The following is a 23,238-nucleotide window of genomic DNA, read 5'->3' on the forward strand; positions in this document are numbered from 1 at the left end:
ATTTTGATGATCGATGAGAAATTTTCGTGGAGCCCAATTAGTCGCCAGAAGAGCTAAATATTGGTGCTAGCTAAAAAATAAATAAATACAAATTGGTGCTATGGTGCATATAAAAAAAGTAAATAAAATTTTGACAATCTTCTCTATATGATAAATGATGAATCCATTAGAAATCATTTACTCCACACCCACTTCCCAAATATATAATTCAAAAGGAATCACACAAGTATTTATGATAAATAGTTGGGAAAATAATAAAAATATTAAAATTTGAATTTTAAATAAGATAAATATATTAAAATTAATTTTTGAATATGAAAAAAAATCTACTTTCGAAATTAATACACTCTTGTTTAGCTCTTTGCATCTTTCTTCGAAGATTCAATCTGGTAAATAAAATTTCTGTCGGAGGTTAATTGCAAAAATGACGCTACATTAATTAATTACCGGTTGTTAAACTGTGACATCACGATGTGATGGACGCCCACGATCGCACCATGAATCCAACGAACGGTCCCGATTTCGTTTGGATCGTAGTAAGTAATAAAACCCTCTCGGACCCAAACGACCACGCATCGGCCTTCGATTGGACTCCCGCCTCCCCTCTCAGCTCTCAGCTCTCAGCTCCGCCTCCGCCGCAGCCATGGGAATCAAGGTGAGGTCGTCTCCCTCCGCCGCCCAATCTTCGCTCTCTGTCTGCGGTTCTTTCCTCCTGATCTCGTCTTCTCTAACTCCCTCTGGTTGCTAGGGTTTGACGAAGCTCCTCGCTGAGAACGCACCGGGCGCCATCCGGGAGCAGACATTCGAGAGCTACTCCGGCCGGTGGATCACCTTGGACGCCAGCATGAGCATCTACCAGTTCCTCGTCAGTCCACTTCCCTAATGGCCTCCTCATATCGTTCGTTCTGCTCTTCTGGCTTTATTGGGCACGGATAATCTCTTTGGATTTCACTTTCGATCAGTTTTTGTTGTCGTGGCTTTCTTGTTTCTGAACAATCTGCTCGATTTTATCTTGACGTATTGGGATGTTGAAATGGAATCTCCTTTTTTTTCCTTGAAGGATTCGTAGGTTCCTCGTGATTAACGATGGCCTATATCCGTATGAATTGCGTCTCCCTCCTATTATTTGTTACCCTTTTTCATCGGTTCACTTCCCTAGTTGCCTCCCTTGAACTAGCAATGACTAAAATAGTTCATTCTACTCATCCCGCCTAATCCCTTTAGATGTGACTTTTGAATTAATTTTTGTTCTCATGTTTTTCTTATTTGTGTACAATTCAGTTGAATGTGTTTTAGTTCGGTGTATTGGGATGTTGAAATGGAATCTCCGTTTTCCTTGAAGGGGTTATATGGTTTTTGGGTTACTGATAGTCGGAATCCATATGAATTGTGTCTCCTGTATTTCATCAACCAGCAATAACAATAGTGGAAGTATGTGAAGAAGGTCAAACTGTAAGTCCAACTTAAGGCTATTAGTGAACCAATTCAATTCAGTGAATCTACATGTGATTATTATTATATGATTTCTGATAGTGTAAGGAAGGTTAAGTATAAGCAAGATGCACACACCTTTTACTTGAAAAGATAGCAAGGAATACTACTGTTTTAATGAAATATGTGGGAATACTAAGACCTATTGTTTGTTACCCATTTCATAAGCAAAAGATCAAAATAGATCATCAACATCATTAACTTATTTGATTTAGCCTGACTGCTTTTTCTTTCCGGAATGGACTGGGAAACTCCAATTTTTGCTATTTGTATGATTGAAAGATTGTATAACCGATCATTTCTCAGGTGGTTGTTGGAAGGAATGGGGTTGAGACCCTCACTAATGAGGCTGGTGAAGTGACCAGGTGAAATAAGGGTTTACTTTACATACTGAGTTGGATAGCGTATCTCTTTTATGTTCCCAATCCTGTGATAATGTATAGTTACGTAAATTATTGATTTATGTATAGCCATTTGCAAGGAATGCTCAACCGAACAACAAGATTGCTGCAGGCGGAAATAATGCTGGTGTAACAACTCATATATCACTGATCAGTGATCATTACTTCTCCAATCTCAATGTTTACGTTCGTATAATTCTCATTGATCCCTCATGTGTCTTAATTCTAGATATATTTTTGACGGCCAACCACCAGAATTAAAGAAGAAAGAGCTGGTAAAAAGGCATGCATCAGAAAAAGATAATTGACACCCCCTCAAATTTAATGATCTTTTGATGATACTTGTTTTATCTGATCTAACTCTGTAGGCATTTGAAGAGATTGGATGCAATGAAAGATCTAACAACAGCAATGGAGGTAAAGTCATATACGCAATCAAGATTTATTCTTACATTAAGCTTCTTGTGAATTCTTGTCAGCCCTTCTCCTTCCTATTGCATTTTTGCAAATAATGTTCAGTGAGAAAGTTTCCATTATTTTAGAATGGAGATGAAGACGGAATTAAAAAGTTTAGTAAAAGGACCATCAAGGTAACTTCCAGTGTTTTTGATGTTCTAGCAGAAATGCATCAGAAGTTGAATGAATAAGCTATGTTGTTTGTAGCAATCTAGTATCCTATAGGTGATCTAAATTAATTACAATGGGATTATTTTTCTTTCTTACTAAAATTTCCTCTTTTTCTAATGGAATTGGAAACCAAAGAAACTTTTAGGATTAGTATCTCAAATAAAAGGGAATGACATTTGAAGGATGATTTTTTCTGCCTTTTTTGATCATTTTTCCATCTGAACAGATGACCAAGAGGCATAATGAAGATTGTAAAAGGCTATTAAGACTGATGGGCGTTCCAGTGATTGAGGTGATGTGTTAAATACTTGTGATTTGTACCAAGGAAATGCATATTTAAATTTGACATTTCCTTAATTAAAGCTATTTCTCTTTGGCATTACATTTATTACCAAAAACAGTTATTAGAAATTTAGCATGCTGCTACTTTTTAGATATCTGGTTCTGTTCCACATCAACTGAAATTTCATGTTTATGCTAAGGCACCTTGTGAAGCGGAAGCTCAGTGTGCAGCTCTTTGCAAAGCCAGGAAGGCATGTAAATCAAATTCTTCATTGGCTTTTTCTTTAAAAGTCTAATTATACCATTCCATAAGAAAGTACATATACCATTCCATTTTTGCTCTTTAGGTCTATGCCGTAGCGTCAGAAGATATGGATTCGTTAACCTTTGGAGCACCTAGGTTTGTTCGCCATTTAATGGACCCAAGCTCTAGAAGGATACCTGTGATAGAGTTCCAAGTCTCTAAGGTCCTCTAATTTTCAAGCTAAAATACTGAGTTCTTGTTCTGAAATTCTTTTATTTTCACAGGATTCAACTCTCAGAGATGCATTAATCCTGCAAAGCCTATTCCTTGTTCTGAAATCATTCTATCATTTTTAATCTCTCAGATTCTCGAGGAGCTTGAACTCACAATGGAACAATTCATTGACTTATGTATTCTCTCTGGATGTGACTACTGTGACAGCATTAGAGGTAGCTTTTTAAATTACTTCATGCATTCTTAATTAAGCCTCCTGTAATACCTTTGGCTGTGGCATGCCAAGTTGTGGTTATGCTATCTTGTACTTCATACACTTAGCTCAATCATTTATAAATGTTTTATTTTTCTTTATAGACCAATTAAATTTCTACCAATTTATACATTTCCCTGGCTTTTGCATGATGCATAACCAAACTCGCCATTCACAAAAATGTAGTTTTACATTCTTCAAGTGTAGGTATATGGATGCTTGCCTAATCCACATTCATATGTTTGCATAGACAAGATTTTATCATTCCTCTTTTTTGTTGGTCTTCTATGCCTTTGAAACAGGTATAGGGGGGCAAACAGCTTTAAAGCTTATTCGTCGACATGGTTGCCTGGAGAACATTTTGCAGAACATAAACAAGGAAAGGTGCTGGCATTGTCATTCCTAAACAAAGCACAATGATGTCTGTTCTAGACTATAAATTTCTGATACGAAACACTTTAATGCTCATCTTGATCTAACTCTCGGGAATCAGAATATATGAATCTGGAAAACCAATGAGAATAGGATTTGTGGTAATAAGTTTTAAACTATCTTGAGTTCCAATTGTTGCTTAATTGGAATTTCAGCTGCTCTTCCTTCACTAGCTGTTTATGTTTTCATTATATTTCATGGTGTGCATAGCTGCTTTGTTGCTTTTTCTAACCTCATTAGAGTTGGTGTTGCATGTTGCAAATCTTCAGCATCTTTTTTCAACTTGTCTTCCATCACCAATCTCAGATACCACATACCGAAGGACTGGCCTTATCAAGAAGTTAGACAACTCTTTAAAGAGCCAACAGTTTCTTTGGAAACCCCTGAGTTGAAATTAACTGCTCCAGATGAGGAGGTATATGTATCGACATTAAGTTAGTGCTGAGAAATATTTTACAAATTTGACATCTATCTGTTTTTCGCCATTTAGGGTCTTCTGAATTTTCTGGTGAATGAAAATAGCTTCAACAAAAATCGGGTAGCAAAGGCATGCACTGCATACATTTTCATTTTGCACAAATTCCACCTTCATGTCCACAAGAGTGCATTCTGATATCTACTTGATTCTGTGTTAATCAGGCAATAGAAAGGATGAAAGGGGTCAAGAGTTTGCATTATCAAGAAAAGTAAGAGAGCTGACATCCTCGTTGGCCCAGTACATCACCATGTATAAGCTATTCCATGAGGAATTTATGTTCCATTTCAGGTCAGAGACTTTTTTCAAGCCAGTTCTAAGCGCATCTTCGCCTCTGAAAACGAAGGTATGTTTCGTTCTATTATGTAATGTGGCTGAATTTGTTAGAGATTTAAGACCGCTCAGATCTCTGGTTCGAAGTGAATTGCTTCATAATTAATCCATGTAGTTCTAGCTAAGCAAAGCTCCACCTGCGCTTTATGAACAATGTGAAGATTTATCATTATTTCATGTCACAACTCGCCCCGATAACTGATCCATTAATTCTGTTAGACTCAAATCTGTAGGGTCTAAAGAATGTCCGTATCTCCACAATGGTATGATATTGTCCACTTTGGGCCTAAGCCCTCATGGTTTTGTTCTTGGGCTCTCCCCAAAAGGCCTCATTCCAATGGAGATACTTTTCATCCTTTTAAACTCATGATCTTTCCCATGTGTTTTAGATGTGGGACTATGTTTGCACCCTTGCAACCCAACAATCCCCCCCTCAAACAAAGGACCACTGGAAGCTCCGCTACCATTTCTCATGGTCCGGCTGCCATGTCCCTCATGGTCCGAGCCTCCCCTACTTCCTTTATTTTCCCCGAGGGTCTCCACATGGTTAGATCTGTATTATAGCTCATCCGGCGGTTAGTCCGGTGAAGAGCGGCCTCGCTCTGATACCAATTGTAGGGTCCCCAAGGATGTCTGTATCTCCACAATAGCATGATATTGTCCACTTTGGGCCTAAGCCCTCATGGTTTTGCTCTTGGGCTCTACCCAAAAGGTCTCATTCCAATGGAGATACTTTTCATCCTTTTAAACTCATGATCTTTCCCATGTGTTTTAGATGTGGGACTATGTTTGCACCCTTGCAACTCAACAAAATCATCTAAAATGTTTGAAGTCCATGTTGAAGTTGATAATGGTTCTCTAGTTTAGATCTATAAATTCAGTTTCATTTCTCTAAGTCTGAACTAGACTTTTAACAGTTCATTTGCCCTATGTTACACAGACTCGAATACGAGTATCGAGTGTATAAGATAGATGATTTTTTAAAATGAGCACATGACATAACAGTAATATGGTTTAAATTAATTTTTTACTTTTAGATAACTAGAATTTTGTCTAAACTTCAATCCTAGAATCAGTGTAGTTAACTAGTCTAAACCTTAAGAATGCATGGTTCACAGGAAAGGAAATGCTGGGTTCACTTGCCCAGGGCACTCATCAAATGTGGATTCATGACTGCTGTTGATGCCTCTGTGATCTGTAGCTCCAAGATGAACAGGTTGCTGCCTGTTCGAGCTCTGCGACTGCCAAGCTCGACGCCTGCACATCTCGGTCTTAGACTCTGAATTCCGGTAAGCAAACTCTTGACCGAATACGAACCAGTTTGAAAATTTTTCATTTCACTGATCGGAATTTAGCTTTCCTTTTTGAAATGCTTCTCAGAATTCAAAATGGCTAATACATTCTTCAGAATTATAAATCATTTCACTTCCTTACAATTAACTCTCGTGTTACTCTGAGGGATGTTTAAGGTAAAGTATGAGCAGTTAATGAGAACAGTTAGTTAATCCTTCAACTAAAAATGCCTTAATTCTTAACTCAAACTAGAATACTCCTTCAGTTTGACAAACAATCTATTTATAATTATTTATTTTTTTCTTACAAGTTGGTTCTTTTAATAATTATATAAGTAGTTGTATTGGCTTATGGCTTTATCAGTTAAATTGTTTTAATATTATTTCGCACATATTTATGATTTTTGTGGGCACAAGACGCTGTTGTGTGGTCTCATCGACCTCTTTATTACGAATAGAAGAGGGATGAATCATTCTCAAAGATAAAGATCGATCCACTATGAACAAAAATAAAAGAAAAAGGTGAAAATTTTAAGGGTATTCTTTGTCATTGTATTTATCAAAAGAGCATTTTAATTTTTTAAAATATTTTTATTTTAATATAGTATCTTTATTTTGTTGAAGTGATTTTAATTATTTTAGAATAATTTTAATTAAGTTTTAAAATAATATTTTAATATAATAATATGATTTTTTTAAAAAAAAATGAAGTGTTCAAGTTTTGATGGATTAATTAAGAAGATAAATGATATAATAGTATGATTTTGATTTTTCAAAGGGAAAATTTGATGCAATGGGAAAATTATAATGCTTGTATTTGATTGTTTTTTTAAAAAGTAATTTTATTTTATAAATAAATAGTGAAAATATTTATTTTGAAAATGGATAAAAGTCAAAAGAGTAAGGATATTTTTGGATGAAAATATTGTATTTTAAAAATGGATAAAAGTCAAAAGAGTATTTTATGTATAATTATCTAATTATTTTTTATATTATTTATTATTATTATTTTCTATTTAAATTTAGAATTCATCGCGTGCGATGTTGTAATGAAATAATAATAATAATTACTTTGATTTTATAATTATTATAATATATATTTAATTTTTTAAAAAATATTTATAAAATTGTAGTTGTTACTATGTGAATTATTTTTCAATAAAAAGGTCGAATTCACTATTTCAGTGGTCTTACACAATCGATTTCACGACAAGAGGTTTGAAAAGTTATAGTTGCCCATAGGAGAATATTATTTCAGTTTCATCGAGATTTAATTCTTGTTTATTTCAATAAATCTATTTCATCGTAACTAATTCAATTTATGTCATGAGGACGAATTACTCATGTTTATATATAGTTATAACTATTATATATATGTTTATTTATTATTTATATTATAGAAATTATAGTTAAAATTATTATTATATCATCTATCAAATTGTAATTATTAAGATGCTCGGAGATAGTTTGAATAATTATATATGATAAATCAGTCAAATCCCTGGGTTATCAGGGTAAATCAGGAAGTGCATATGGCGGCCAATCCAGATGCCCAACATCCTTTGATTGCAGTGAATCAATCCTTGGGGTGGCCGGTACCTAAATTTTGACCACCAGGGTAAATCGGGAATCATATATCCAGATGCCCAACATCCTTTAATTAGTTTATATCCTTTGATTGCCCTCATTTATACAAATATACGGAATCACAAGAATATCCTACCGTTGCATCATTGCCCCGGAGAATAATTATATATGAATTATTAATGGGTGGAATATCATTTTGATAAAAAAACCCTAATATTTATATTCACTATGGCTACTTAACCATTGCAATGGACGCAGTGTTGTCGTATCAAATGTAACAGCAGCAGCATGATCGAGATCGACGGCGACGGCGATGTGCCACGGATCCAAATTGCTCCGCCTCCTCCAGGGCTGCAGCACCATGCACCGCCTACGCCAGATCCACACCCAGGTCCTCCTCCACGGCTACCGCCGCCGCCGCCCCGACCTCGCCCACAAGCTCCTCCTCCTCTCCTTCTGCGCCACTTCCGCCGCCGGAGACCTCGCCTACGCCCGCACCCCCTTCTCCCACCTCCCTCTTCCCCCCTCCACCCGCCACTGGAACGCCCTCCTCCGCGCCGCCTCGCCCCTCCACGCCGCCTCCCTCTACAACGCCATGATCCACTCCGCCTCCCGCCCCGACGCCTTCACCTTCTCCTCCCTCCTAACGGCCTGCGCCCTCGCCAAGGCCGGGCCCAAGTGCCGCGAGGCTCACGCGTCGATCCTCCGCCGCGGCCTCGCCGCCCACGTCGTGGTCGCCACCAACCTCGTCCGCGCTTACGCTGGCACCGGCGCCATCGACGACGCCCGAAAGCTGTTCGACGAGATGCCTGACAAAGACCTGGTGTCCTGGAACTCGATGCTCTCCTGCTATTGCCGCGCCGGGCTCCACCAAGACGCCTTGTTGCTCCACGACCGGATGCGGCTCGCCGGCGTCGGCCTCGATGAGTACACCGCCGTCGGATTGCTCTCCTCTTGTGCTCACTTGGGCGCATTAGAATTTGGCATCCAGATCCACAGATTTGCAGCGGGAAATGGGTTCTTGAGACGGAGTTTGTTCGTCTGCAATGCCTTGATCGACATGTATGCTAAATGCGGCAGATTGGATGAGGCAAGCCAGGTTTTCGATGGAATGCCGAGGAGAGACCATGCTACCTGGAATGCGATGATCGTCGGACTGGGAATCCATGGCCATGCTAATGAAGCCATCTCCTTTTTCCAGAGGATGTTGATGGCCGGAATCCGACCGAACTCCGTCACATTTCTCGGTTTGCTGATGGGTTGCAGTCACCATGGCTTAGTAGAAGATGGTGTTAGATATTATCACTTGATGAGCTCTGCCTATGGCATGAAACCTGATCTCAAGCATTATGGATGCATGGTTGACATGTTTGGACGAGCCGGTAAGCTTGATCAAGCGCTCGAATTTATCGACGGTTTGACCTGCAAGGATGACCCGGTGCTATGGCGAACACTGCTGAATGCATCTAGGATCCATGGGAATGTGGAGATTGGTGAAACTGCTATCGGAAACCTTGTCAAAATGTCAGCTCATAATGCAGGGGATTGTGCTCTTCTTGCGGAGATTTACGAGCAATCGGGCGACCAGGAAGGCATCTCTAGAATGAGAAAGATGGTGAAGGATCAAGGAATCAAAACTACTCCTGGCTGGAGCTGCATAGAGATCAATGGAGAAGTTCGAAAATTTGTTGTCGGTGATGTTTCACATCCGGAGAGTGGAGATATATTTATGAAGGTGAAGGAGATGATCAGCCAAGCATCTGTTCTTGGCTACGCAAAGTGGCAATCCAAGCTCTTCGAGAAAGACTGTGGCAGAGGGCAGCAAAGTTACGCAGACCGCGAATTTGACTACCATAGCGAGATGTTAGCCATTGCTCTCGGGCTGCTCAGAACTCCCAAAGGGATGACTCTTCGAATCACGAAGAATCTGAGGGTGTGCAAGGATTGTCATTCTCTGACAAAGTTTGCTTCCAGGATATATGATCGAGAGATAGTTGTTCGCGATCGCATCCGGTTTCATCATTTCAAAAATGGCTTGTGCAGCTGCAACGACTACTGGTGAAATCTTGCAGAGAGTTTGAGCCTATGATTCTCTTGGCACACAAAAGATAGTAGAGAGCTTCAATCCGATTATGAAGGATGTTCGATCGAACGAATGCTGGAGCACCATGAGGGAGCATGGACAGAAGAACCTCCCTGTCATGACTCTCTAAAACATCGACAAAGCTCTTGTAATCCATATCCCAAAATGCATGCTCATTCTTCGCTCGGAAGGATGCAAACTTCTCCATCTTTCTAGCAAACAGCGACGGGAACATGCTGGAATGTCACCTCCGGCATTTTGCAATCGGTCGGGTATGCAGTTGCCATACTGCGAAGGTCCATTGGAACATAAGACCATGAAATGGGTATAGTTGTATAGATGTTTCATGGAGTACTGACCCTAAGAAAGTAGGTTTAGTGCCGAACATGAGCTGTTGTTTCTGTGTAGTGAGATTGAAGCTAGGGTTTGGTATGTGAGGTCAGGGGATGAACAACTTGGCCATGCTCTTGCTCAGTCATTTAATATGAAGCATTCAATGGAATCGGCCGGTCGAACTAGGGGGACCACGCGAATGATCGAAAAGAAGCTCTTTCGGTTAAAGATAGTTTCGACTACGAGCACGAGGATCTCTCGCATTCAATGGAATTGGCCTTGTTAGATTGTTGCATTCGACACTCAGGTAAGACAAGGAGGGAAGCATTAGTTGTGATCCCAATTTCTCTTCTCGGACTAGTCTATAAACAGTCAAGTAGTTCTCATCCTTAGCAAATAGCCTATGTTCTTTCTCGATTACAAACCTATTCGATCGGTTTGGATTGACCCGTGTGTTGGAATGCTCACTCGGATGTGGGTCGAACTCGGGTAAAACAAGAAGGGGAAGCATTGGTTGGGACCTCAATTTCTCATCTCGGACTAGTCTATAAACAATCAAGAGCTTATATTCTTTCTTGATTACAAACCTATTTGATCAGGCTTGGACTTAGGGTTGTAAACAAATCAAATCTAATTATGTTTTGTGATATTTAAATTTATTTGATAAAATAATTAAACGAATCAAATTTAAAATTTAAATTATTGAAATTATTGTTTAAATTTAATTTGATTTTTTTATGATTTGATTTATTTAAGATGTTATTGAACTTTCAATTCAAATTTTTGATTTCTTTGATTATTTAAAATTTTTATATTTTAAATTTATTTGATTGATTATTGAATTAGGATAATATAAATTTATTTATACATTTTAAAATTTTATTTATTTATTTAATATATTGATAAAAATTTTATTAATGAATATGATTTATAAAATTTATTCATGAATATTATTTAAGGATATTAATGAATTCAATTTTATTCATTTAATTTAATAAATTATTTAAATTTATTTATTTAATTAATTTCGTGTATATTGAATAAATATAAATAAATTCGAACTAAATCAAAACCATCAAAAGTCCGATAGACACCAATCTGGAATGAGAATTGAGAGAGCAAAAATTACCCAAAAATTATATTCCAATTTCTGGTAAGAAACAGAAGCAGAAGGTGCAATTAATCACAACTTCCCTTTTTCTTCTGTAAAGGTGGAATTCGTCATTTTAGCGGTTTTACATGATCGATTCATGATCATCTATGAAAAGATAAATCGAAAAACTGCAGTGATCACGACGCAGGAAGGTATTGTCTAGCTTCGTCAGTATTCAAATCCTTATCCGATCGTAAGTCTACTGCGTCATAATTAATTCAGCTATGTCTCGTAACCAACTTCCCTTTTTCGAACGATATGAAGATCACGTTTTTAACAAGTCGTTAGCTTCTGATAATTCTAAGAAGGAAAAAGATCCGGATGGATACGAACAAAATGAAGAAAATTTGTTCTTTTTTTTTGTGCCAGAAAAATGTAGCATTACGAGAGGAAAAAGAAGGGGAAGAGATGTGGATCGAACCTATTGGTACTGCGATCGCAGATCTTGGATTCGCTTTTCCAGCTCCTCGATCCGTGTCTCCCAATCGCTCCTGATCTCGATCGGCCGGACTTGCTCGCCGGAATCGACGCCCTTTTCTCCTCCATCTCCTCCTCCGTGCGCCGTCGACGTTCTCCTCTTCCCCCTCCTCCTCTTCTTCTCGCTCAGCCTCCGCGCCTCCTTCTCGGCTACGGCTCTTTGAAGCGCCAGCAGGACGTCGGATCCCCTTAGAGCTCCTCCGGAGGGAGATCCGCTCGCGGGATCCGGAAGGCGAGGAGGAGGGTTCCTGCGCGCGGAAACGCGGTTGGATCGGGCGGCGGAAGGGTTCTCCGACGGCCCATCGGCCGTCGGGAGGTTGGCAGCGAAGACGACGGAGGAGAAGGAGCGGCCTCGATGGAGAGGCACGCGAGGGAGGCGGAGCAGGGGAGCGAGGGGCGGCGCAAGAGCTCCGGCGAAGAGCATCGAGGAGGACTCGGCGATGCCGCAAGAGAAGAGGAAACGAAGTAGCTCAAGGAGAGAGACTATAAATGGGAAAGCGTTGAGGGTGATTTTCAAATGAGCCCAACATTTAACAAATATTTTAAAATGGTCCTAAAGGTTTTATTATAATGAGAAAGAGACTTTCAATTTTACAGATACACCATTGTGAAATTCAAACTTTGAAATAAATATCATCCAAGATTAATTCACTTTAACAAAAAAAAAAATTGAAATCTGCCATCCTAACAGTCTCACAAGACGGCTCTCATAATTAAAAAGATAAATCGAAAAACTACAATTAAACTACTACAAGACATCCAAGATTATTTCACAATTCAATGCATAATATTGCTTTAAACTTTTAAAGATACATAAAAATTGCAACACATTCAATGTTTGTTGAGCTACTCCTTCAAGAGGCTAATTGTCGCCGATAGGGCTTTCTTCTTCTTCTTATTTGACAAAGAACTCGATGTAATCGCCTCGCATAATATTGCTCTAAACTTTTAAAGATGCATAAAAAGGATTGCAACACATTCTATGTTTGTTGAGATACTCCTCCAAGAGGCTAATTGTCACCGATAGGGCTTTCTTCTTCTTCTTCTTCTTCGGGTTTGACAAAGAACTCGATGTAAGCGATGTGGCCGGGCTGCTGATCGCCTCGCGAATGTTGGACCGATGATCTTCTCACTGATACCAAGTGCTGTATCTTCAGCATCCCTCCTCTCCCCACAGTCACTTTGCTTCCTCTGTTGTCCTTCAACACACTGCTTGGAATGTTCGATGTCATCGCTTGGAGAAATTTGTACTTGTACCTGTGTATACACACGGCGAAAAGAACAGCACAAAGTTATTGCCATTGTCGAGCAGAATCTGGTAAGGAGAGTAGATACCTGTTAGAGACGGATCGATTACACTGGAACGCAATTAGAAGATCAGTATTTGCGTAATACCGGAATTCTATCTGTCGATAAGTTGAAGATTATCCAAAAGAAGCTCTTAGCAGCACGATAAGTTCGATTTAGAAACCTTTCTAACCTGCAAGTCGCCATGCCCTTCGCCTCTAAATGTCACTGAAGGAGGGTCAGGTCGTAGGCTTATCTGGATGTCGGAACCAGGCCATTCAAGATCGTCGATAGCTTCCTTTAGAATAGCAGACTAATAACAATAGACGATTAATTGGATCGACTCTTAGGTGGAAAATAACCCAAACAAAGGAGATGGGGAAACCAGAATTTACCTTGACTGTAAAACTAACAGGAACATTTCCGGTCGGTTCGAAGTTACAGTCCCAAGAAATGGTGTCAGGAATTCTTGTTCTAATCTCTGCGTAAATACAGGCGTCTGGAGAGTCGACCGACCTATAAGAACTTTCAAGATATCAACTTTCGTAAGAACAAATGTAGTAGTGATTTACAATGCCAAAAGATAGTTTCAGGCACACACTAACAGTTAATAGATGGTTTATTGAAAATGTAACCGAAGTTCAAATTTGTCAAGGCATACATACATTGTCGAGTTTAAAGATCTATATCGAATGATTTAAAACAATCGAGCATCTAAGGTTAGAACCAATGTATTGTTCATCAATTTAACCGCCGATAATAGTAAAATATAGTACGGGTAATAGTAGGAGGAACAAGTTTTCTCTTCTAACAATCCTATAAGTGTTGACAGAAAAACTAGAGAATGTTGACTAATCGAACAATTAAACACTCACCAAGATCTTAGGGCACTGGTTTCCCAATCACAACAAGATCTCAGTTTATATAATCAAAAACGAAAATTGTGGGGTTGTTGGAGGGAATCTTTCCGACCTAAATAAATCTACTGGCACTACTTCAAGTTCAAGGAAACTTGGACAGATCATCAAGAATGTTGAAATATCAAACTAGGTGATGTTTAAATTTAGATATCACTGTTAATAACAGTAAAATGTAGCATAGATACAGATCTTACGAACAGGTTCATCATTCGAAACATGTTTTGCCACCTCAAAACCTTTTTCATCAGAACACATCTTGTTGTGTATAATCACTAATACATCTCATTGAGTTATCAACCTTCCCTAACCGCAGATAGGAACTGCTCATACTCATCTATCTACGATTCCTCCGATTAAGGCAACATCATCAGAATGTTTTTGATAGATTTCCTTTCCTCCACAATTTTGAACTCATGTAGAATCTCATGTTATACCAAAAGGAAGTTCTACACTACTACTACTATAGAAATGTAGATCGCTAGAACTGATCGATATTCTACTAATACACCTTGACTATAGAGATTAGAGCATCTGAACTCACATCAAAGGGATTACTAGCAATGGTAAATCAATAGGATTAACTTCAACCTGATAAGAACAAGGAGCAAAGAACCCAGAAGGGGAAAAAAAGAAGCTTACTTCAGAAGCAGTTGCATGTCAGCGCCGGGATAACGGATTTCAATGGCAGGGGCATGTCCAGGAGTGGAGAAGATGTTGAGGCAGTCAACGAACAGTCCCAAGCTCAAGCCGAACCTCGGTCGCCCCTCCGCCGAGAACTCATACGCAAGAAACAGCTGCGGCGAACCAAACGCACGATTTCAGTTCCAGAAAACCTAGAAACCAAGCCAGAATAAGCAATTTTCGTCTTGCCCTCGATTAGGGTACCTCACGCTTAAGATACACCCTGGCCTGGAGGCATCCAGACTCCTCCACGACGAGGACGAGCCCGTGCTCGGAGATCTCGACCACAGCATCCTGATCGCAGGGAGAGGATGAGACGAAACCCTAACGAGAAGGGGAGGAGAGAACGAGTGGCGCACACGAACCTGATTGCGCTTCCAGCGAACGGAGGAGAGCGCGTCGACCATGCCCTGGACGCAGTCGAGCTGGCAGACGAGGTTCGGCACGTCGCCATCGCCGACGTCCCTTCCGGCCGGCGAGTTCATCGCCTTCCTCCTTTCCCTCCACCTTCAGTTCCCGGCCAAATCTCCGCGCTTCATAGTTTAAATCCCTTCTAATTGGGCCTTCAAGGCCCAGCTCCCTTCAAGGCCCAACCCATTGATCTTATACGATATTTATTTTTTCAATAATTATCACTGAGATTGCTGCGCGGTAAATCCATACACGATCCGTGCGCGACTCCCTGACCTACCGCTGCTATTGCCGCCCCATCTGGCGATAAACCCATGAGCGACCCGTGCGCACCCATGAGCGACCCGTGAGCGACTCCCTGACCTACCGCCGCTATCGCCGCCCCGTCCGGCTACCGCCGTCCGCTGTCTCGATCACGATCGACGCGCCACTCGCCGGTGCTCCTTCCGACGACGGATTCCGTTCTAATAGTAATTTGAATTCGACGAAATTTGATCAAAACAATCACCCCCCACTGTGTAGTTACTGTCGACAACAATCGGATCGGATTCCAACAGAATCGCCGTAAGAGACCGATCGAGGGTCCTTCCTCGATCGATCTTCGATCACGATTTGACCAAAAACGACACTACCATTGGCAATCCTATTTCTAACTAAATTTTATCAAATTTCGACCACTATTCGATCGAAATCTGATATCAGACAGAGCGCCAATAAGCGACACATCGATCGATGACCAACAATGACCGGACAACACGATGAGAAGGATAGCAACAGTGAATCACAAATGTAGCGCACGGATCGCAAATTCCTCATGGCACAACATAACATTTCTCTAATTATCACAATATTAAATTTAAACCATAAAAATTAAATAATTTTATTTTCAGAACTGAAGAGGAGGAATATGATCAGAGGAGAACGGTAAAGAAAAAGGAAGACATTATCGAAACCATTCCATTAAGGTGCATCTCAAGATCGAATTTTGATAAGATTTCTGGTAGAATTTACACCAAATAAAACACAGGCGCTGATCAAAATCGTAACTTGAAACGAGATTAGAACTACATGAACCATGTACAAGCACCAGTCACTAAGTTGCAAGCCGCAACGATGATCGGAGTTTATCTATCCACAAGGTAGAGAGATGCCTGAAGCTACGAGGAAGGAGGAGATTGAGACGATCTGAGACCAGAAGAACAAAAATCGTCGCAGAAATCACGGTGACGCCATCAAGCTGCGGCCTTCCGGGCCCTCTTCGCCGCGGGGGATTTGATCGACTTCGGCTGCTTGGGTTTCGGAGAAACCGCCAGCGACTTTGCCTTCTTCGCCGGAGCTCTTTTCGGCTTTGAGGAAGCCTTGGGAGCCTTCTTCGAAGGAGGCTCAGATGAAACCTTCTTTCTCTTCCTGGTCTCCCTCGGCTTCTTCTCAGGTTTCTTAGCAACCTTCTTCTTCTTCTTCTCGTCCTTCTTTCCCGTCTCCGACAGCTTGAACGAAGCCTTCACCTTCAAGAGTTTCCCTTTCGATGTGAAGTTCTTCAGCTGGACGGACAAAACCTTCTTATAGTTCGCCGGCAGCACTCCCCTGTGCTTCTCCTCCATGAACTTGGCGATCGCGTGGGGACTCGATCCGGTCTTTTCGTTCAAGGCCAAAATCGCCTCTTTGATCATCTACTCACACATTCGACACAGAACGCTCATCAAAACCCTCAAACATCCAATCGCATGCCAAAATCCCCAAAGTTCAGAACATTTGAATGTTTAACCTGGAAATAAGGAGGATGAGCGGGGGCGGCGGACTTGGAACCCTTGGGCTTCTTCTCCTTGGGGACCTTCGGCGCCCTTGCCTTCTTCTCCTTGGCCGGATCCTCCGCGGCGGTGAGCTCTGTAACCTCGACGACGGCCATGGCTTCTTCGATCGCTTAGCCCTTCCGCTCGATGAAGGAGGCTCTTTATCGTGGAAGGAAGGAGGAAGGGGGAAGTTTGTAAAGGAAGAAGGCTATTGGCGGAGAGAGCAGGCACACGGATCGAGGCCTTTTATTTATCATCGTGGCCGTCCAGGTGTACGGTGCGATTTGGTGAAGGGTGTAGATTTAGTCGAGGTCGTGTGTTTCTCGTAGAAGGCGATAACTGATAAGAATGGGGCCCGCCAATGGATTAAGGGGTGGACGCCACGTTGAAATTTTCAATTTTTTTAAATTTGATTTTGGACTAAAAAGTAGTAAATTTTAAAATTTTGATTCGATTTTCAATTTACATATTAATGTAATTAATAAAATTTAACTAAATTAATTGATGATTATATATAAATCTAATATATTTTAGTTGAATAGAGGAGAATATAGAAGAATTTTTTTAATTTAGTTAAATAATTAGATAATCAGATATAAAAATTTTTAGATTCGAATGTGAAAACAAGAATGATAAAATCTGATTCATATCCCATCCGAATATCTAATTAAATAATATATATATATATAATATTAAATTTTTTTAAAATTAAAAAATCAATGCTATTGCTAGATGGACGATTGGATATCCAATAAGAATGGAGAAGAGTATAAAAGGATTTTTTTAGACCCGATTAAATAATTAGGTAATTGGATATAGAAATTTTTTAATTTGAATAAGAAGGCTGATTTGATAAAATCTGATTCATATCCAATTTGAATACCTAATTAAATAATATACATAAGTGATACTTATTTTTTAAAATTCAACATCATGGTGTTGGATTTCAAAAATCAACACCACTTTAACATTAATTTTCAAATATACACTGATATTGAATTTCAAAATTCAATACCACAATTAGGATTTCAAATATCAACATCATAATGGTGTTGTGGTGCTAGTTGAATATAAGAATGAAAATGAATATTCAATTCTCCGATGTATATAGGGATGAAAATTAAATATCTGATAAGATAAGGATGAATTTAATAAATAGGAATGAGGACGGAAAATATTAATCCAACCCAAATCCGATCCATTATCATCCCTAAACTTTTAGAGGAAAGGTATATTAGAACCAAACTCCTAAGCATATAACCATAAGTAGAGAATTTGAAGTCCCCACCTTCCTTAAGTCTAACCATGGGACAGGAGAGACGCGAACATTAACATATTTTGCATCAATAAGTAGAGAATTTGAACCTACCTTAAATGTTTCATATACCCACAAACATCTAATTATCCAATTCAACTCCTTATCTATCAATGCATTAGTGTTTGTATAAAACATTACAAGGTATCGAAGTAGTCTACGTTCGCTTTTGATTCCTCACTAGTTTGATGATCAATGCCGCAAGAGATAAGAGAAAAGCCGATACTGCTAGAGATGGTGGTGGCACACCAAGTCCTCCTTGCTCCTTCCTTCTTTTACCCTTCATTTCCTTGGTCGACAATTCATCCTTCTTGCTCGTCTCAAGTTCTTGAATAAGTTGTTGTGGGAGACCTTTGTTATCCATTGCCTTATTGTTCGGTTCGTGAATTTGTTCTTTGTCTTCCTCTTTTATTCCTTGTGATTTACCCACATCTCTTTTCATATCTTCGTGTTTCTTATCTTCTTCTTCTTCTTCTTCTTCTTTATCTATATTTTGGGATATCTTGGGGCGGCCTAGAGTTTGATTTACTTCGGAAGTTACCCTTTCCTTGTCAATTTCTTGAGTCTCTCTTCCACCAACTTCGCCTTTCTCCATTTCCCTTCCCTTACCCTTCACTTCCTCCATTGGCAATTTATCAATAAGTTGTTGTGGGAGACCTTTTTCATATATTGGCTTATTGTCTAATTCATGTACTTGCTCTTCGTCTTCCTCTTTTATGTCATGTGATTCACCGACACTGCCTTTCTTATCTTCTTGTTTCTCTTGTTCTTCTTCTTGTTCCTTATCTATATTTTGAGATATCTTGGGTTGGTCGAGAGCTTGTTCTACTTCTGAAGTTTCTGAACTTTCATCTTCTTTTAATGGTTGGCCATTGTGTGTTTCCTCGATTTGTTGTTCTCCTTTCGGTTTGACACCAAATGAAGGGAGCAATTGTTCCCCGACATTCAGAGCTTCAATCTTCTTGTTTGACTCATCAACTTCTTCATTTTTAGTTTCTTCATCTCCTTCTTGATGAGTGTTGGTCACTAACCCATTTCGGTTTAATTCATCTTCGTCAACTAGAGCTTCATCTTCCTTACCGATTTCTTGAGTCCCTGTTTCATCGACTTCACCTTCGATGTTGATGGATTTGGGCATCAAAATCATTAGGATGGCATCCTCTTCATTGAAACAAACCTCAATCTGATCCAATGCCACACCGTTGGGGATACCGAATACCTTTTCGAAAGAATTGGTCTCGAGCTCGTTCTTCAACCGCAGTCTTCCTCCGATCGCCATATCCAAGGATGCTTTGTCTCCTACACCACTGATGCAAATCTCTTGCCTCACTTCATTTATTGATGTTTCAATCTTATCTTGCATATATCCTAAAACATCAATAAGAATTGAACATCATTATCATCATCAAGTCAAGTTAGTCATAACTAATCGAAACTTACGATATAGCTACTTCATGATACCTGGAAGATGTCCAAGAAGAACGAGCACAGTTTCACTCTCTACGGAGATAAAAGTGAGATCTCGAGCGGATCGTTTTACATTCACACCCAAGTCTATCTCCATACCATTGTTGAGTCTTCGGGATATGTTTTTTTCATGTTTGAATGTGATCATTAGCAAGGAACAATTAGATTTCTTCTTCTAGTTGGTTGAAGTGAATCTCTCTGGAACAAGAATGAAAAAAGAAAGAAAGATTAAGAGCGAAGAATAAACTTTTCTAAATTTATAAGCAAAGAAAGGTATTATTCTTTTGACAAAATGAAAAGAAGAATTGAATAGCACAAAGGAAGAAAGAAATGCAACCTTTATGTTGATTGGTAAGACCTTTCATACACTATCGAATTCGACCTTAAAATCACTAGTTTCATTGAAACAAACTAGATGTCAAACTTCACTAACAGGAAGATCAATTGAACTCGATCTCAATCGTTAGCCTTCATCTTAGTTACAATGATTGAGATCGAAAACATGCTTTTGTAGAGGGTCTCTCCATAGAAATCACATTAGAAAGGAAGTAAAAGCCATACTCTACCAACAAAAGGACCCATAGGATATGATCTTGGTAAGACCTTTCATACACTATCGAATTCGACCTTAAAATCACTATTTTCATTGAAACAAACTAGATGTCAAACTTCACTAACAGGAAGATCAATTGAACTTGATCTCAATCGTTAGCCTTCATCGTAGTTACAATGATTGAGATCGAAAACATGCTTTTGTAGAGGGTCTCTCCATAGAAATCACATTAGAAAGGAAGTAAAAGCCCTACTCTACCAACAAAAGGACCCATAGGATATGATCTTGGTAAGACCTTTCATACACTATCGAATTTGACCTTAAAATCACTATTTTCATTGAAACAAACTAGATGTCAAACTTCACTAACAGGAAGATCAATTGAACTCAATCTCAATCGTTAGCCTTCATCGTAGTTACAATGATTGAGATCGAAAACATGCTTTTGTAGAGGGTCTCTCCATAGAAATCACATTAGAAAGGAAGTAAAAGCCATACTCTACCAACAAAAGGACCCATAGGATATGATCTTAGTCACAATGACTATATCAAAATTGCTCAAATATCGGTCTACTACTATGTTCATAGCAGGCCTCTCCATAGGAATTGTGTGTGAAAGGAAGTAGGCACCATACTCTATTGAGAAAGGCCGATCGGGTTCAACCTCAGCCATCAAATTCAATCTTGGTGGCAATGGCCAAGATTGGAATTGAATAGCACAGAGGAAGAAAGAAATGCAGCCTTCATGTTGGTTGGTAAGACCTTTCATACACTCTTAAAATCACTATTTTCATTGAAACAAACTAGATGTCAAACTTCACTAACAGGAAGATCAATTGAACTCAATCTCAATCGTTAGCCTTCATCTTAGTTACAATGATTGAGATCGAAAACACGGTTTTGTAGAGGGTCTCTCCATAGAAATCACATTAGAAAGGAAGTAAAAGCCATACTCTACCAACAAAAGGACCCATAGGATATGATCTTAGTTACAATGACTATATCGAAATTGCTCAAATATCGGTCTACTACTATGTTCATAGCAGGCCTCTCCATAGGAATTGTGTGTGAAAGGAAGTAGGCATCATACTCTATCGAGAAAGGCCGATCGGGTTCAACCTCAGCCATCAAATTCAATCTTGGTGGCAATGGCCAAGATTGAAACTGCTCAAATAACCCTCTATAACTATTCTATTTCTCATACAAAATCACATTCAAAAGAGAAGTAGCATACCTTACCAACAGAAACACAGAGAGCCACTTCATGCTAAGGTGACTCCAGTGATGTCGGTGCCGTTGTCGCCGTCCTCCTCTTCACTGCAGCTCTGCTATGTATCTGTATATAGATTCATAGGATTAAATGGTTTTGGAGTCTTCTTCCACAGCACGCATTCCTGCCTTGAGAAGTGTAGAATTGTGATCCCCTGCCGTCACGGGCAATTCATCGAACACCTTGCGTGCACCCACCAAAAGAGGAGAAGTAGGTCAACCAGCAGATCTCGCGTCGTCGCCGTCCTCCGCCGTATTCTGCTTCTCCTCAATTGAACGCAGCTGATGCTTGTTCGAAGTGGGGAGAGTACTAACTCGAAAATCAAGCTGAAAATTTTCGGGCAAGTGTTAGGCCGGCGATGGCGACTTCTTTCACAGGCTAAACGCGCCGCCGTCGACAGCCGCAATCTGCCTCTTCGAGTCTACGCAATGTTGCAGTTTTCAGCATTCTTCTCTCCGATTCAGCCCCCAATCTCGGCTCAAGTTGCCACAAGACTACTCATTTCGATCGAATCGAACGCGAAATGAGGTCTGTAGACCGAGGATCGCCGCGTCTACGCCGACAAGGCGATCATCCCTCCCGGCGACGGCGACTTCTTTACAGGCTAAACGCCGCCGCCGTCGACAGCCGCAATCTGCCACTTGGAGTCTACGCAATGTTGCAGTTTTCCGCATTCTGCTCTCCGATTTAGCCCCTGATCTCGGTTCCAGTTGCCACAAGACTACTCATTTCGATCGAATCGAACACGAGATGAGATCTGTAGACCAAGGATCGCCGCGTCTACGCCGACAAGGCGATCATCCCTCCCGGCGATGGCGATTTCTTTACAAGCTAAACGCCGCCGCCGTCGACAGCCGCAATCTGCCACTTGGAGTCTACGCAATGTTGCAGTTTTCCACATTCTGCTCTCCGATTTAGCTCCCGATCTCGGTTCCAGTTGCCACAAGACTACTCATTTCGATCAATCGAACGCTAGATGAGGTCTGTAGACCAAGGATCGCCGCGTCTATGCCGACAAGGCGATCATCCCTCCCGGCGATGGCGACTTCTTTTACAGGCTAAACACCGCCGCCGTCGACAGTCGCAATATGCCACTTGGAGTCTTCGCAATGTTGCAGTTTTCCACATTCTGCTCTCCGATTTAGCCCCCGATCTCGGTTGCAGTTGCCACAAGACTACTCATTTCGATCGAATCGAACGCGAGATGAGGTCTGTAGACCAAGGATCGCCGCGTCTACGCCGACAAGGCGATCATCCCTCCCGGCGATGGCGACTTCTTTACAGGCTAAACGCCGCCGCAGTCGACAACCGCAATCTGCTCCGCGATTTAGTCCCCAAAATCTCCGTTCAAGTTACCACAAGACTACTCATTCGATCGAATCGAGCGCAAGATGAGATCCGCAGACCAAGGATGGCCGCGTCTACGCCGACGAGGCGACCATCCGGGTCGGCGATGGCGACAGCTTTAGAGGACTAAACGTCGCCGCCGTCGACAACGCAGTCTGCTCGCGCCGATATCCTATTAATCAATAAGATAAATTTATATTATAATAATTATAAATTATAATTATTTTAATATTATAATAATATAAATATTATTAAATAAAATAAATCTATATTGTATCGATTACGATTTTATAATTATTATAATATAATATTATTAAATAAATTAAATCTGTCTAATATTATATTTAATGCATGTGATGAAAAATAATAATATTAAATATTATATTTGAGGGTAACGTTATCCGAGCTGATGATGGGCGAACAAATCCCTTTTAATAGTCAAAATGTCTTTTAAAATAAATTAAAAATATTTAATTTCCTTTTCCACTCAATTTTAACAA

At 40.1% G+C, this 23,238-nt stretch overlaps 6 protein-coding genes across 9 annotated transcripts; 2 read left to right on the forward strand and 4 right to left on the reverse strand.

The window, feature by feature from the left end:
* Positions 1-584: 584 nt before the first annotated feature.
* LOC141847257 (flap endonuclease 1-A-like) lies at positions 585-7,965 on the forward strand. Of its 3 annotated transcripts, none has more exons than XM_074735250.1 (18): positions 585-655; positions 749-865; positions 1,798-1,856; positions 1,962-2,021; positions 2,122-2,175; positions 2,261-2,309; positions 2,435-2,482; positions 2,746-2,811; positions 3,002-3,052; positions 3,149-3,268; positions 3,410-3,494; positions 3,835-3,916; positions 4,271-4,379; positions 4,455-4,511; positions 4,604-4,650; positions 4,731-4,785; positions 5,891-6,061; positions 7,910-7,965. In XM_074735250.1, exons 1-17 carry the CDS (start codon positions 644-646, stop codon positions 6,053-6,055), a joined length of 1,236 nt encoding a protein of 411 aa, XP_074591351.1. In that variant the 5' UTR covers positions 585-643; the 3' UTR covers positions 6,056-6,061; positions 7,910-7,965. The 3 variants fall into 3 exon arrangements, with proteins under 3 accessions (XP_074591351.1, XP_074591352.1, XP_074591350.1); XM_074735251.1 differs by lacking the exon at positions 7,910-7,965 and adding an exon at positions 6,153-6,268; XM_074735249.1 differs by lacking the exon at positions 7,910-7,965 and having other exon boundaries at positions 5,891-6,268.
* Positions 7,920-10,496, forward strand: LOC141847256 (pentatricopeptide repeat-containing protein At3g56550). Its single transcript, XM_074735248.1, has one exon. The coding sequence runs from the start codon at positions 7,965-7,967 to the stop codon at positions 9,711-9,713; it is 1,749 nt and encodes a 582-aa protein (XP_074591349.1). The 5' UTR covers positions 7,920-7,964; the 3' UTR covers positions 9,714-10,496.
* A 952-nt stretch (positions 10,497-11,448) lies between these two features.
* LOC141848047 (uncharacterized) lies at positions 11,449-12,134 on the reverse strand. Its single transcript, XM_074736157.1, has 2 exons — positions 11,642-12,134; positions 11,449-11,464 (listed from the first exon to the last, which is right to left on the reverse strand). The coding sequence occupies exon 1, from the start codon at positions 12,119-12,121 to the stop codon at positions 11,642-11,644; it is 480 nt and encodes a 159-aa protein (XP_074592258.1). The 5' UTR covers positions 12,122-12,134; the 3' UTR covers positions 11,449-11,464.
* A 415-nt stretch (positions 12,135-12,549) lies between these two features.
* On the reverse strand, positions 12,550-15,070 carry LOC141848044 (uncharacterized). The gene is made up of 7 exons (XM_074736155.1): positions 14,951-15,070; positions 14,790-14,879; positions 14,544-14,698; positions 13,380-13,500; positions 13,178-13,297; positions 13,033-13,103; positions 12,550-12,954 (listed from the first exon to the last, which is right to left on the reverse strand). Exons 1-7 carry the CDS (start codon positions 15,068-15,070, stop codon positions 12,708-12,710), a joined length of 924 nt encoding a protein of 307 aa, XP_074592256.1. The 3' UTR covers positions 12,550-12,707.
* An 892-nt stretch (positions 15,071-15,962) lies between these two features.
* Positions 15,963-16,930, reverse strand: LOC141847578 (histone H1-like). Its single transcript, XM_074735635.1, has 2 exons — positions 16,762-16,930; positions 15,963-16,666 (listed from the first exon to the last, which is right to left on the reverse strand). Exons 1-2 carry the CDS (start codon positions 16,900-16,902, stop codon positions 16,229-16,231), a joined length of 579 nt encoding a protein of 192 aa, XP_074591736.1. The 5' UTR covers positions 16,903-16,930; the 3' UTR covers positions 15,963-16,228.
* A 1,220-nt stretch (positions 16,931-18,150) lies between these two features.
* LOC141847953 (uncharacterized) lies at positions 18,151-22,007 on the reverse strand. 2 transcript variants are annotated; one of them, XM_074736060.1, is made up of 3 exons: positions 21,361-22,007; positions 19,563-19,766; positions 18,151-19,469 (listed from the first exon to the last, which is right to left on the reverse strand). In XM_074736060.1, the coding sequence occupies exons 2-3, from the start codon at positions 19,714-19,716 to the stop codon at positions 18,259-18,261; spliced, it is 1,365 nt and encodes a 454-aa protein (XP_074592161.1). In that variant the 5' UTR covers positions 19,717-19,766; positions 21,361-22,007; the 3' UTR covers positions 18,151-18,258. The 2 variants fall into 2 exon arrangements, with proteins under 2 accessions (XP_074592161.1, XP_074592160.1); XM_074736059.1 differs by having other exon boundaries at positions 21,356-22,007.
* Positions 22,008-23,238: the final 1,231 nt, after the last annotated feature.

This window comes from Curcuma longa, chromosome 16 (genome assembly GCF_044706935.1).
Source record: "Curcuma longa cultivar G26 ecotype Majalengka, Jawa Barat chromosome 16, ITB_CL_G26_1.1, whole genome shotgun sequence".
Classification (NCBI taxonomy): Eukaryota; Viridiplantae; Streptophyta; class Magnoliopsida; order Zingiberales; family Zingiberaceae; genus Curcuma; species Curcuma longa.